Source organism: Dermacentor silvarum, chromosome 7 (assembly GCF_013339745.2).
Source record: "Dermacentor silvarum isolate Dsil-2018 chromosome 7, BIME_Dsil_1.4, whole genome shotgun sequence".
Lineage (NCBI taxonomy): Eukaryota > Metazoa > Arthropoda > Arachnida > Ixodida > Ixodidae > Dermacentor > Dermacentor silvarum.
Genome location: NC_051160.1, coordinates 156,893,307 through 156,907,895, shown reverse-complemented (window position 1 = coordinate 156,907,895; position 14,589 = coordinate 156,893,307). Strand labels below are relative to the sequence as shown.

At 51.6% G+C, this 14,589-nt stretch overlaps 1 protein-coding gene across 1 annotated transcript in view; it reads left to right on the top strand.

The window, feature by feature from the left end:
- The window catches only part of LOC119458612 (DNA polymerase theta), a 176,457-nt gene that overhangs the window by 85,402 nt on the left and 76,466 nt on the right, over positions 1 to 14,589 (top strand). The window contains exon 15 of the mRNA XM_037720452.2: positions 9,691 to 9,937. Coding sequence (XP_037576380.1) covers positions 9,691 to 9,937 — 247 coding nt within the window. The remainder of the gene's footprint in view (positions 1 to 9,690; positions 9,938 to 14,589) is intronic.

The following is a 14,589-nucleotide window of genomic DNA, read 5'->3' as shown; positions in this document are numbered from 1 at the left end:
AGTGCAGTTTCAGGATGTTAGACTTCATACAGTTAAACCTGCTTATAATGAACTTCCATATAACGAATTCCCGGATATAACAAAGTTTTTCTATTCCCCGCCGTTACTCGTAGAAGCACATGTATTTGAGACCTCTACGTAACGAAGTGGCAGCGGGAGACCCCCTCGAAATAAAGAATTTTCCCCGCCGACAACCTAGAGATTTCGCCCCAAATTTTGTCATTTTTTACGCGAGCAGCAACCGGAAGCACCTTCTCCGCCACGACGGAATTCGAAGCGAGCGCACGTGTGTGAGCGTGGGCAAGGCGGGCCTGCATCCCTCGACGCGGCGATTTTGCCGCCGCGGGCGTGACCTTTCCTCCTCCCTTCATTCAAACCTGATCCTGCCGCTTGATGCAGCTGGCCTAGCCCGCCAAGCCGACACCTCTCCTTTTCCAGTTGATGTTGCCGACGCGCTGGTGGACACTGTGACACATCACACTCGATGAGCGTGGACACGCGCTGTCAAACGCTGGCGGCGTGTGGAAGCGCCGCTGGAGAAGCGAACGAAGTGACCTTCGTGCTGTTGTCTATCGCTTCAACGTAAACTGAGCGCCGAGAACACAGCACGCACAACGCTACGAGCCGCCGACGCACCTACACTGCTAGACTCTGCCCCAACGCAGATCGCTTTCAAGATACGGCCTGTGTGGCAGCGCGCCGCCGCGCAGTACGCAGTTGATGCCAGAGTACAGCACAACGCCGCCCGCTATCTCTCCCCCTCTCGCTCCCTAGCCGGTGCCTCGAGTGCAACGGAAGAAGGCGCGCTTCCTCCCTGCTTTTCTTGCGCGCGCGAGATTTAGACGCCGTCGTCGGCTCCCCTCGCGCGTTTTCACTCGGACATACAGCATATTGTCACGAGCCTCGAGAAGTAGTCCTGAAGGTTTAATAAACGTAGAGCAGCTGGCTCTTGGAAGACGCGACCGTCGGGGCTGGCTCGAGCAGAGAAGGACTGCGCGGTCTTCTTTCTTCTCTTGGGCTCGACCCACTCTTGCCCTCGACCCACTACCTACAGGTGGCAATATCCCCCCTTCCGAACAAAGGCATCGCCTCGATGCTAAAAAAATAGGCGTAGAAGACAAAGAAGAGGAAGGCAGGCAAAGCGAAAGTACACAAAAAAATGTAGCCGTGACGCCGGCACAGTCAATGAACGAAGAAGCAAGCTCCCAAAGATAAATGAAAAGTAGAAACAAAGAAGGGAATGAGAGAAAAAAAATGAAAACAAAAAGTTGCAGTGGCTTAGCTCGGCTATGCCAGGATATACGCAGCGTTAGCAAAGGTTCAGCTGATTATTCTTAGCTTTCCTGGTTGTCTCCTACGCTCAACCGCTAATTGCCAGGCAACTACTTCGGGATCCGATGAGTCAAGCTTCTCCGTTCTTCTGCGCTGTTGAGCAGCATTTGCGCTCTCCTTCTCCATGGCTATACCACACTGGCAAACGCCAGTCAGAAGCGCAGCGGCTCCAGCGCAGTGTCAGACGGCGACTGCATAGCGAGCGCGCGCCGGCGCCAGTGCGTCTACCACGGCCGACGTCACTCCTCTGGAATGCGCAGACCGGCGGCGGTGAGTCGCGCGCGGCGGCGGCGGAGTGCGCGAGAGGTGCCGGCTCCGGTGGCTCCGGTGCGCAAGCCGTGTGACATCACTGATCCTTGCGCATGCGCAGCACGGCTCTTGATGTGCCGCGCGAAACGGGCTTGGCTAGGCCAGTGTAGCTAACGCTACAAAAAAAAAAATTTACGGACGCGCAATGTACGGCTTCAATAGCACAACATGAACTATGTCTGAGGTCGGTTGTCTTTGTGTCCTACTCCGTGTCTGCGATGTTGTGTCCGGAACAACTTCGTAGTTTACGTCACTGACGCGGCGGAGCACTTTATACGGACCGAAATACCGGCTCAGCAGCTTTTCACAGAGGCCACGACGGCGAACGGGGGTCCACACCCAAACTTGGTCCCCGGGGTTGTAGGACACGTCCCTGTGGCGGATGTTGTAGCATCGTGCGTCTGCCTGCTGCTGCTGGCCGATATGCAGCCGCGCGAGCTGCCGAGCTTCCTCAGCACGCTCTGCAAATTCCTCGGCGTCAGTTGTCAATTGGTCAGCGTCTTGACACGGCAGCATAGCGTCCAGCATCGTCTGGACTTCGCGACCGTAGAGAAGGCGAAAGGGCGTGAAGCGCGTCGTCTCTTGCACGGCGGTGTTATACGCGAAGGTCACGTAAGGCAAGATCCGATCCCATGTTTTGTGTTGAACGTCGATGTACATTGCGAGCATGTCTGTGACAGTCTTATTCAGTCGCTCGATAAGTCCGTTGGTCTGCGGATGGTACGCGGTCGTCTTGCGATGCCTGGTGTTGCTCAATTCAAAAACTTCGTCCATAAGCTGCGCTGTGAATGCTGTCCCTCTGTCAGTTATTACAGTGGAGGGAGCACCGTGACGCAAGACGATGTGGCGCATGAAGAACTGCGCTACCTCTGAGGCCGTGGCTCGTGGGATCGCCTGCGTCTCAGCATAGCGTGTTAAATAATCGGTCGCGACGATCACCCATTTGTTACCGTCGGCCGAGAGAGGAAACGGTCCGAGAATGTCCATGCCGACTTGGTCGAAAGGCGTGTGAGGTGCTTCAATTGGCTGAAGTAAGCCAGCCGGTTTAACGGATGGTGTCTTGCGGCGCTGGCATTCACGGCAGCCTTTAACGTACTGTTTGACGCTTGCTGAAAGCCCGGGCCAATAGTACATTTCGCTTACTCTAGCGAGTGTTCGTGAAAAGCCTAAATGACCATATGTCGGTTCGTCATGGCAAGCGAAGAGGATGTCGTCGCGCATGTCCCTTGGAACCACCAGGAGGTAAGCACGGCTGGTCGAACGAGCATTCTTCTTATAAAGCACGTTGTCTCGCAGACAGAAGGACGTCAGCGAGCGGGACAGATGGCGTGGTATGGTTGTGTCGCGGCCCTCTAAATGATCGATGATCGGTCTAATCTCAGCGTCGTCACGCTGCCGTCTGCTCAAGTCCGACGAACTAATGGTGCCCAGGAAGCCGTCATCATCCTCTGTTTCCTGACTGGCAGGATCAATGGGTGCGCGGGACAGCGTGTCAGCGTCTTCATGCTTACGGCCAGACTTATAAACGATGGTGATGTCAAATTCCTGTAGCCGCAAGCTCCACCGTGCCAGTCGTCCTGAAGGGTCGCGCATGCTTGCCAACCAACAGAGGGCATGGTGGTCCGTCACTACTTTGAAGGGACGACCATAGAGATAGGGGCGAAACTTGATGATCGCCCACACGACCACGAGGCACTCTTTCTCCGTAGTCGAATAATTCGCCTCGGCACGGGACAGGGAGCAGCTGGCATACGCTATAACTCTTTCCACTCCATCTTGAAGCTGGACGAGCACTGCGCCAAGGCCAATGCTGCTGGCGTCGGTATGCACCTCAGTATCAGCATCATCGTGAAAATGTGCAAGAACGGGTGCTGACTGCAGGCGCTGTCGTAATTCAGCAAGAGCCGCCTGTTGATCATTGTGCCACACAAATGGCGTATCGTCCCTCATAAGGCGTGTCAGGGGTTCCGCTATCTTCGAAAAGCCTTTAATAAACCGGCGATAGTAGGCGCACAAACCCAGGAAGCGCCGGACGGCCTTCTTATCGGCAGGAGCTGGAAACGCGGCCACAGCGGCAAGCTTGTCGGGATCGGGTCGGACCCCTTTGGCGCTTACTACATGCCCGAGGAACTTGAGCTCTTCGTAACCAAAGTGGCACTTTTCGGGCTTAAGTGTGAGGTCTGCAGATCGGATGGCTTCTAGCACACTCCGTAGGCGGTGAAGATGCTGCTCGAACGTTTCAGAGAAGATGACCACATCATCCAGGTATACAAGACAGGCCTGCCACTTCAGTCCAGTAAGGGCAGTGTCCATCATTCGCTGGAAAGTAGCCGGGGCTGAACACAAGCCAAAAGGAAGCACTCGAAATTCATAGAGCCCATCTGGAGTCACAAAGGCTGTTTTCTCGCGGTCGCGTTCGTCTACCTCGATTTGCCAGTACCCGCTTTTTAAATCGAGAGAAGAAAAATAGTGGGCACGCCGTAGTCTATCTAACAAGTCGTCGATACGCGGCAGCGGGTACACGTCCTTTTTAGTCACGTTGTTGAGCTTGCGGTAGTCGACACAGAAGCGTAGCGTTCCGTCTTTCTTTTTGACAAGAACGACCGGAGACGACCACGGGCTGTTAGAAGGTTCGATGACGCCATCGTCAAGCATCTCGCGGACTTGCGTACGTATGGCTTCGCGTTCTTTTGCCGACACGCGGTAAGGCTGCTGGTGTATCAGGGCGTGCGTCTTCGTACGTGATGATCCTGTGTTTTGTGATCGAAGTCTGGCGTACCTTGGAAGAATGTGCGGAGCAGGTCCTGAATTCAAGCAAGAGCTTGCGCAGTGCTGTCTGGCTATCGGTGGACAGTTCAGAATTGATGTCGAGATGGCCCAGAGACGTGTCTGCTGTCTCCACTACTTCTGACGTGAAGCAGTGTTAACGTTTGCTACTGCGTCAGCAAACACTAACGAAGATCCGCGGAACAGGTGTCGGTGCTCGTAGCTAAAGTTGGTAACAAGCAATTGCGAATGACCAGCACGAATCTGTATAACACTTCGAGGCACACAAACACCTTGCTTCAGTAGGTGTTCCAAGTTACTTTCGGCCACCGCTTCGCCATCGCGTAAGCCACAGCATGTAACGTCGACGAGGACACTGGCTCGTGGAGGAAGCGTTACACTGTCTGCCGAAACACGAAGTACGTCGTCGCGCCATTGGCCATCTTGCACGTCGATTGCTCGTGCGGCAGAGAAAGTGATACGACGCTCTTGCAGATCGATAATCGCGCCGTACTCCTGCAGGAAGTCAACCCCAAGAATAGCGTCGCGGGAGCATTCGCGTAAGACAAGGCAGCTCGCAACGAATGTAGATCCTTTAATCTCAACTCTAGTCGTTCAGGCGCCCAGCGGAGTAACGACGTGGCCGCCAGCCGTCCGAATCTGCGAGTTATGCCAGGGCGTGATCACTTTCTTCAGCTGCGTTGCTATTTTCCTGCTTAGTATCGTGTAGTCTGCGCCGGTGTCCACTAAAGCACTCACGGCATAACCGTCAATGGTCACTGGTATATCGAGCGAAAGCCGGTCGTCTCGTTCAGCTGCAGGTGATGGCGGATCGGTATGTTTCCGTAACTGCGTCCGTCGGAGGTCTTCAGCGCTTCGACCGTCAGCGACCTCGCCCCCAAAGATCGCCTCAGTTAGTTTTCCCGGCGGGGACTGGTCGACCGCTCGGGAGAATAGCGCTGGGGCGGAGGTGAAAATCGTCTGGGAGACGGCGATCGCGACTGCCGCCTGGCAGGCGGTGGCAAGCGCTGCTGAGAGAGGTAGTCCTCAATGTCCCGGGGTCGCTGGCCGTATCGGGGCGACGGCGAGTATGCGGAAAAGCCGCGAATCCCAAGGCGCCGGTATGGGCACTGGCGGTACAGGTGGTCAGCTTCACCGCAGTGGAAGCACAGAGGCCGATGATCGGGTGTGCGCCAAACATCCGACTTCCGAGGGGGCGGGCGTCTGTCGTCGACGTAGCGAACCGCTTGCTCCGAATGGTGGGCAAATGGAGCGGCATGAACAACCGGCGGCGGTGTATACCCAGCGTCGTAGTACATCGGCTGCGCCGACTGAATTGACACCGTAGGAGGAGCACGAACGAACAGCGGCGGAGAGGGAGAAGGGCGCTTCAGGGCTTCCGCGTAGGTCGCACGCGGATATTCAACAGGTACTGCCGCAGCGTTAGCAGGAGGCAAAGTGTCAAGGAGCGCCTGATGCACTTCGTCCTTGATAATGCTCGCTATGGAGCTTACCGTAGGGTGCGGTGTTACGGCGGCCTTTTGCAACTCTTCACGCACGACAGAGCGGATGAGTTCTCGCAGACAGTCACCGTTGCTTCCTATGGCCGTGAAAATGTCAGCAGCAGACATGCTGTTCGCTTGCCGCTCATACATGTTCGAGCGATGCAGAAGCATCTTTTCCATAGTCACGGCCTCGGACAAGAACTCCACGACCGTCTTCGGAGGGCTCCGTACGAGGCCAGCGAAGAGTTGCTCCTTGACCCCGCGCATCAGATGATGTAACTTCTCCTCCGTCATTCTTGGATCCGCCCGTCGGAAGAGGCGCTTCATGTCTTCGACGTAAGTGGTCACAGTTTCGTTTGGCAACTGGACGCGGGCCTGAATCGCACGTTCCGCTCGTTCGTGGCGATCAGGACTGGTGTATGTCTCCAAAAGCTGACGACAAAACTCGCGCCACGACGTCAGTTGCCCCTCGCGGTTCTGAAACCACGTACGCACGCCATCCTCCAGGTAGAAGTAGACGTGTCGGAGTTTCTCCGTGTCGTTCCATTCGTTCACGGAGGCCACGTGCTCGTATTCGACCATCCAGTCTTCGACGTCTTCGAACACTGTGCCATGAAAAGTCTTCGGGATCCGTCGGCTCTCAAGTGTGTAACGGTTCGACATCGTGCTTCCCGTACCGGTTGGGGCGGTTTGAAGAGAAGCGCTGGTCATACCGGTTGATGTGGTAGGAACTGTAGCGTTGACGACTTCTGGAGACAGTCCCCTGATCCTGCGGCTGGCCCGATGCACGGGAGTGTCGACAGGCACTGGATTCGTAGCGCGGATCCTTGGAGGGGTCTGCAACATCCGTGAAGACGCTTACCCAGCACCTCCACCAGTTTGTCACGAGCCTCGAGAAGTAGTCCTGAAGGTTTAATAAACGTAGAGCAGCTGGCTCTTGGAAGACGCGACCGTCGGGTCTGGCTCGAGCAGAGAAGGAGCGCGGGGTCTTCTTTCTTCTCTTGGGCTCGACCCACTCTTGCCCTCGACCCACTACCTACAGGTGGCAATATGGTACGTGGCGACTGCGTCATCGCCCTTAGACTTTATACGGAACATCTATGAGCCAAAACCAACTTTAGGTCCACAACGCGTCATAGACACCATCTTTAGATAGCAAATACGGATCTCAGGGGTCATACTTTTGCTGGCGGAAACCGAAAATATGTCATACAGTTAAACCTGCTTATAACGAACCTCCATATAAAGAATTCCTGGATATAAAGAAGTTTTTCTATTCCCCGCCGTTACTCCATAGAAGCACATGTATTTGAGACCTCTACGTAACGAAGTGGCAGCGGGAGACCCCCTCGAAATAAAGAATTTTCCCAGCCGACAACCTAGAGATTTCGCCCCAAATTTTGTCATTTTTGCGCAAGCAGCAACCGGAAGTACCTTCAACGCCGCGACGGAATTCGAAGCGAGCACACGTGTGCGTGCGTGTGAGCGGGTGCGAGGCGGGCCTGCATCCCTCGACCCGGCGATCTTGCCGCCGCGGGCGTGACCTTTCCCCCTCCCTTCATTCAAACCTGATCCTGCCGCTTGCTGCAGCTGGCCTAGCCCGCCAAGCCGACACTCTCTCCTTTTCCAGTTGATGTTGCCGACGCGCTGGTGCACGCTGTGACACATCATACTCGATGAACGCGGACACGCGCTGTCAAACGCTTGGCGGCGTGTGGAAGCGCCGCTGGAGAAGCGAGCGAAGTGACCTTCGTGCTGTTGTCTATCGCTTCAACGTAAACTGAGCGCCGAGAACACAGCACGCACAACGCTACGAGCCGCCGATGCACCTACACTGCTAGACTCTGCCCCAACGCAGATCGCTTTCAAGATACGGCCTGCGCGGCAGCGCGCCGCCGTGCAGTACGCAGTTGATGCCAGAGTACACAACGCCACCCCGCTATCCCTCCCCCCGCGCTCCCTCGCCAGTGCCTCGAGCGCAACTGGAAGGCACGCTTCCTCCCTGCTTTTCTTGCGCACGTGAGATTTAGACGCGGTCGTCGGCTCCCCTCGCACGTTTTCACTCGCACATACAGCATACGGCGCGCGGCGACTGCGTTATCGCCCTTGGACTTTAGGGTACGGCCACGCTAGCGGCAAGAACACGCGGCAAAAACGCGCGGCAAAAGCGGCAGGAATCGGGGGTCTTCCGGCATGCCGCGCGAAATGGGTTCGAGACCCATTTCTGTGGCAAATGCCGCGTGCCGCGAGATGAAGAACCAATCAAGAGCGACGAGGGTGCCGTCACGGAGCTATCACAACCGGACCGCCGCCGGTCCGCGCTGGATTTTCAATCGACGATCGTCGTCTCTCGCATGAAACAATGAGCACTCGCGGTGTTGCTCGCACGTTCTTCGGAGGGCGCGGGAGAGCAGCGCGGCAAGACGCGCGTGCCTTGGTGGCCTCGCGGCAAGGCGCTGACACACGGCAACTTGCTGCTCACATCATCACGCACGCGTTTTTTGCCGCTAGCGTGGTCCTACCCTTATATACAGAGTATCCATGAGCCAAAACCAATTTTAGGGCCACACGCGTCATAGCGCATCATAGACACCATCTTTATATAGCAAATACGGATCTCAAGGGCCATACTTTTGCTGGCAGAAACCGAAAATACGTCATAGTTGTCGCCCCTGGCACTTTGGGCGGCCAATGCCATCGTCAAGCCACCAAGCCAAGCGACATGAAAAGTCAAAATGGCCGCTCAGGCCGGCGCGGGGTGGCAGTTCGCAACATATGATGCGGGAACAGTCCCGCAGTTGCGACGCAACAGCGGGGTTACCAATGCATTGGGTTCTATGGGCGCTGTGCCGGGACCGGTCGAAAACGACGTAACAGCCGGGAAAATGCAGCCCCCGGGAACGTAACAGCGAGGTTCTGCCGTAACACTATACGACGCTACGACGCCATCGTGACGCTCGCTCTTCGTTTCCGATGCCTCGCGCTTGCGGAAAACGACACGTGTCCACGCATTCCGGTACCTGGTGTGACATTCCAAGGATGAGTGCTTCGACGAAAACGGAAAACAGGTGCGCATTACAATTGAGGGCGCGTTAGAATCAAGTAAATACAGTAAGCGTTTCTTTTTTGAATTTTCGTGCCGAACCTGCATATAACGAAATCCTCTTTATAACGAAGTTTTTCGGGAATTTGTCAATTTCGTTATATCCAGGTTTAACTGTAGTTGTCGTCAAGACACCAAGCGAAGCGACATGAGAAGTCAAAATGGCCGCTCGGGCCAGCGCGGGATGGCAGTTCGCAACGTATGATGCGGGAACGGTCCCACAGTTGTGACGCAACTGCGGGGTTACCAATACATTGGGTTCTATGGGAGCTGTGCCGGGACCGGCCGAAGACGCAGCACCCGGGAACGTAACAGCGGGGTTCTACTGTAACACTATATGACGCTACGACGCCATCGTGACGCTCGCTCTTTGTTTCCGATGCCTCGCGCTTGTGCGAAACCACATGCGTCCACGCATCGGGTACCTGGTGTGACATTCCAAGAATGAGTGCTTCGACGAAAACGGAAAACGGGTGCGCGTTAGAATCGAGTAATTACGGTAAGCGTTTCTTTTTCGAATTTGTGTGCCGAACGTGCATATAACGAAATCCTCTTTCTAATGAAGTTTTTCGGGAATTTGTCAATTTCGTTATATCCAGGTTTATCTCTATTGTCGAGAAGCATTTAGTCAAGCGCTACAGTATTTTGGTTCTGCCCCCCCCCCCCCCCCCTCAGGCATGGTGTGCGTGCTGTGCCAGCGACTGGGATGGCGCCACCTGCAACTGCTGGTGTCCGAGTTTCAGGCACGGCTGCACTTTGGGGTCCAGCCTGAGCTGTGCCCGTTGCTGGCCCTGCCCAGCCTCGACGGCCCACTGGCACGTGTCGTCTTCGATGCAGGCTTTGCTGATCCCACTGCCCTCGCCCAGGTGGCGCCTCAGGAGCTTGACATCACGCTGCGCAACACGGGGCCTTTCCAGGGCAGGTGGGTAGCCGCAGCAGGGCTTGCCTTGTAAAAAAACAACAGCTCACGCTTAGAACGTTCTGCATGCAGTCATGCTTCGTTAGTTTCATTACAGTAGAACCTCGTTCATAACTTTTGGAAAAAAATGCGAGGAAAAACGTACTAACCAGGAAAGTGTACGATCCGAAGTCACTAAAAAATTTGGCAGACTCAATTGTAATGGACATCTTTAATGCTCACTCCATGCCGCCTGCAGCAGGGAACGGCGGTGTTGGTTTGGTTTGTTGCCTATTAAAAGGCATGCAGTACGCTTCCAATGGCACTACAGTGCATGCACTGCGAAACAAATAGGTGAAGATGCTTAATGCAGTAGGGTTGGCAGTGATAGTTGAGAATGCAGCGTGCGACAACCCTGGAGGTGATTTTCTGGTACGAGAAGACTGCATGCCAGCATTTTAACAGTGACACGCGCCCTAAATTACCCTAATACTACAATGCTACAAAAGCTGCGAATTAATAATAACACATACTATTACGATGCCATGTCATGCGCAGTTGTTCCATCTACGCGATACCTAGGAGGGAAGCAGACGGCAAATATTACCGGTCATTCGCAACCACAGCGCCTGAAGGATGAGCCGCTACGTTTATCTCTTGCCTATACTAACATACGTAGCATTCTATCAAAACACGTTGAACTAAAATCGCATCTTGAAAACTGCGAGTGTGATATACTAGCTCTGACAGAAACTTAGCTTCATTCGGGTATTTTGGATCAAGAGATTTTACCAGACACTAACGATTACGTTGTCTATCGCAAAGATCGCGAAGGTAAAAAAGGTGGTGTTGTTTTAATTGCCGTTAAAAGTCGCATTACATCATTTGTTGTAGATATTCCCAGCCTACTGGAGATCCTATGGGTCGCGCGAGACTAAATACCGACCGCAACATCGCCCAAGGTTAGCGGTATAGAAAACATCATGCTGGTAACTCTGGGCTGCTCACCAAAACTAGCTCTTTCATGTACCCAGAATGGAGGCCGAAAATCCCTAGTCAAGTCGACCAGTTGAACAGGCGAAGTGAAACTAGCTGTGCATATTTTTTCGCTGCTGCCCATATGATTAATGATGTACCCGCCTATGCGCATTGTTCTGCTTATAATATTTCCTGTGTTTGTTTGTTTTAGCCAGGATTGCGTTATCTCGCGAGCGCTCACATGAATTCACGGGTAGATTGTTAAGACTGTCAACAACTTCATCTTCGGCGATATGCCTTATGTCTTGTGTGGCATGTGCGATCATTTGGATGAATCGTCTTGGTGGCGACGATTGTTGACCCTTTTTGTGTATGTAAGTGGTCGATTGCGCGTGATAAGGAATCGGTTAGTCGCATTAACCTGTGTGTACGTGTGTTTATTTGACCAGAAATTTAGTTCGCTCCGCGGTAAAGCTTCTCAATGTTCTCAAATTGCGCAATCTGTTCACATCTGTGCGCCCACTAACCTCATGATTCCAAAAAGTCATGTTAGAAACTTGATTTTTCAGTTTTCTTGAACCAGTAAGCTGTTGTCGGTTAGCGCTACGGGAAGTCCGCGTGGCAGGTCGGAAAAGTAAGGCGACTGTTGCAATGCACCTGTAGATCGTCAGCGCGTTTGTCAACGCAGGTTATGGGCTGACTTTATTTGAACTTGTGAATCAAGAAGTCGCGCAGTGTGTCCTGCTATGAGATGCAGAATATGCAAAGGCACAAACGGAACCGAGATCGAGTTTTCTCAGACGTGCAAAATTTTTACAATAATCGGTTCAGGTCAGCCTGCTAGCTGGAAACATGCAGTGCTTATGACATGCTGATTGCAAAATAAACTGCACCACCATAAGCTTAGCAACTGCCTTGCGGAATAGATAGCATTACACTTGCTAAATGTGTTGAGCATCGACAAGATCGAACGACCTACAGAACGCTGATTTACGCGCAGCAAGATATGTCGGACGGGTGGGCCGGGCCAGGGAAGCTAAGAATCCGCCACAACAAACAGGTGGGAGGGCAGGTAGGTGAATGGCTTTGAAGTCTACGCAGAAACAAATATAGGAATGCTAGGCGCCGCCACGCCGTTCAAAAATCAGGTGAATGTTGAAGAATGCGACAGTGACTAACGTAACAGAAAATAATTTTAAGAATGGGGGGGGGGGGGGGGGGGGCATAAAAGGCGTCAAGAACGAGCCGACAGAGCGTCTCGTCACTGCCCAATCGCTCAACATTTCTCTTCAGAATAAGCTGCAAGTGTAAACCTTGCGCCCACGTTCATCTCCTGCGTGCAGACACGTTGAAATCTGGCGCACACACGTACGAGGAGGGGGAGGCGATCTGCATCACGACATCATTTACTAATTCATTAATTGGCGTCTGTTACAGACCACCGCACAGTTCTCCTCCTTTCATTTCTGATTTGCACGCCATTCTCGATGCTATTTCAGAGAAGTATCCTAAATCCAATATATTCTTAGCGGGTGATTTTAACTACCCTGATATTAACTGGCCCTCTTCAATTTCCACCTCTCGCACCTCAAATGAATTCATTAAACTCACCCTTGATTTTTCTTTAGTACAGTTAGTCGACAAACCTACCCGAGGAACTAACACCCTCCATCTCGTTCTCGTGTCAAATCCCCAGGTTACTAGTGCTGTTACTGTAATTGATGGTTTCAGTGACCACAAGATCTTGAACCGAATTATTATCATCCCATCATATTCGCGAGCCGTTACTCCTAAGCACATCTTCAATCATAAGAAAGCCGACTGCACTGCCATTAACACTGGTCTCGAAACGTTCTGCGATGCATACATACCATCTTTTTCCTCCCGTACACTCGACTGAAAACTGGACAACTTTCAAGCACAAGCTATTGGCACTAGTGCATGCTCATATATCGATAATCTCATTCCGATTTAACGTATCAAAGCCATGCTGTCACAGATCTCTTCGAACTCTACAAAATAAAAACAAACGCTTGTTCAAGACAGCTAAGCGACTCCTGCCTCTTGGTCGAAACAAAAATCCTGCGAAACCGCATATTTTCGCGCCGTTCGTAAAGCTAAGAACAAGTTCTTTTCTCATGATTTACAGTCCTTGATGACTAACAATCCCAAAAAATTCTGGCGTGCTATTTCCCCGACCTCCTCTCCGACTAACGTAGCACTACAAGATGGAAACGAAATTTGATTGAAGAAGAAAAATGTGCCGATGTCTTCAACAAATATTTCTCATCCGTATTCACGGAAGAAGACTGCTCAAATATTCCTACCATTACTGACCTCACTTACAGGTATATGAACCGCATTCAATTAACAGTCGAAGGAATCAGATCCGTAATAAAAAAACTTAAAGTATCCACAAGCTCTGGTATTGACGGAATCAACACTAAGATTCTCAAACTAACAATAATTCCTTGCAGTTTAATCCTTTACCATATCTTTAATCAATCATTATCCACTGGTACACTTCCACGTGATTGGAAAATGGGCAAGGTGATACCCATCTTCAAATCTAGAAATAAAGTGATGTAAATAACTACCGCCCCATATCCCTCACTAGCATTCCTTGCAAAATACTAGAACACATAATTGCATGTAATATTGCCCAGCATTTAGAAAATAACCATTACTTTTTTCCCCAACAGCACGGTTTTAGGAAAGGTTTGTCTTGTGAAACCCAGCTACTAGAATTCACTCATGATCTATTTTCTAATATGGATGGTAACACACAGACAGACTGCATATATGTCGATTTTTCTAAAGCATTTGATCGTGTAGCACATTGTCGTCTAATTACTAAACTGTCTTCCCTTAATCTTGATTCTCTAACTATATCTTGGCTCCGGAATTTTTTATCATCACGCAAGCAGTTTACATGGGTTGATAACACCTCATCCCCATTTTCTGACGTTACTTCTGATGTTCCTCAGGGCAGCGTCCTGGCTTTTTTATTATTTCTTATCTACATTAATGACCTTCCATCTCATATATCATCAAACATCCGTTTGTTTGCCGACGATTGCATAATATACAGTGAAATTAAAACTCGGGCAGATCATCTGGTACTGCAACAGGATCTTGACACAATTTCATTCTGGTGCTCGAAGTGGCAGATGACAGTTAACACTGAGAAATGCAAACTAATGACGTTCAGCCGAAAACAGTCAAACTCGACTTACACATACTCTCTTAACAATAAACCCTTATTGGCAACGGAACCTCTACAAGTACCTTGGCATTAACTTCACTTCTAAACTATCCTGGGCAACACACATTGAAAAAATTATCGCTGCAGCATCGCGCACACTCGGATACCTGAAACGTAATCTTCACGCGGCGCCATCTATAACACGAAAACTAGCATATCAGACATTTGTTCGTCCACAACTCGAATATGCATCCTCTATCTGGTCACCTCATCAATCATATCTAATCGACTTGCTAGAATCTGTGCAAAACCGCGCTGCACGTTTCATCACCCGTGACTATAACCGCTACTCCAGTGTGACTAACATGAAGGCTTCGTTATCATTACCATCCCTGGAATTACGCAGAAAGATAGCCATTCTATGTTTATTCCATAAAGTAATCTACAGCGCACACGTAAATACTTTGCCACTATCAAAACCTCATCGCATATC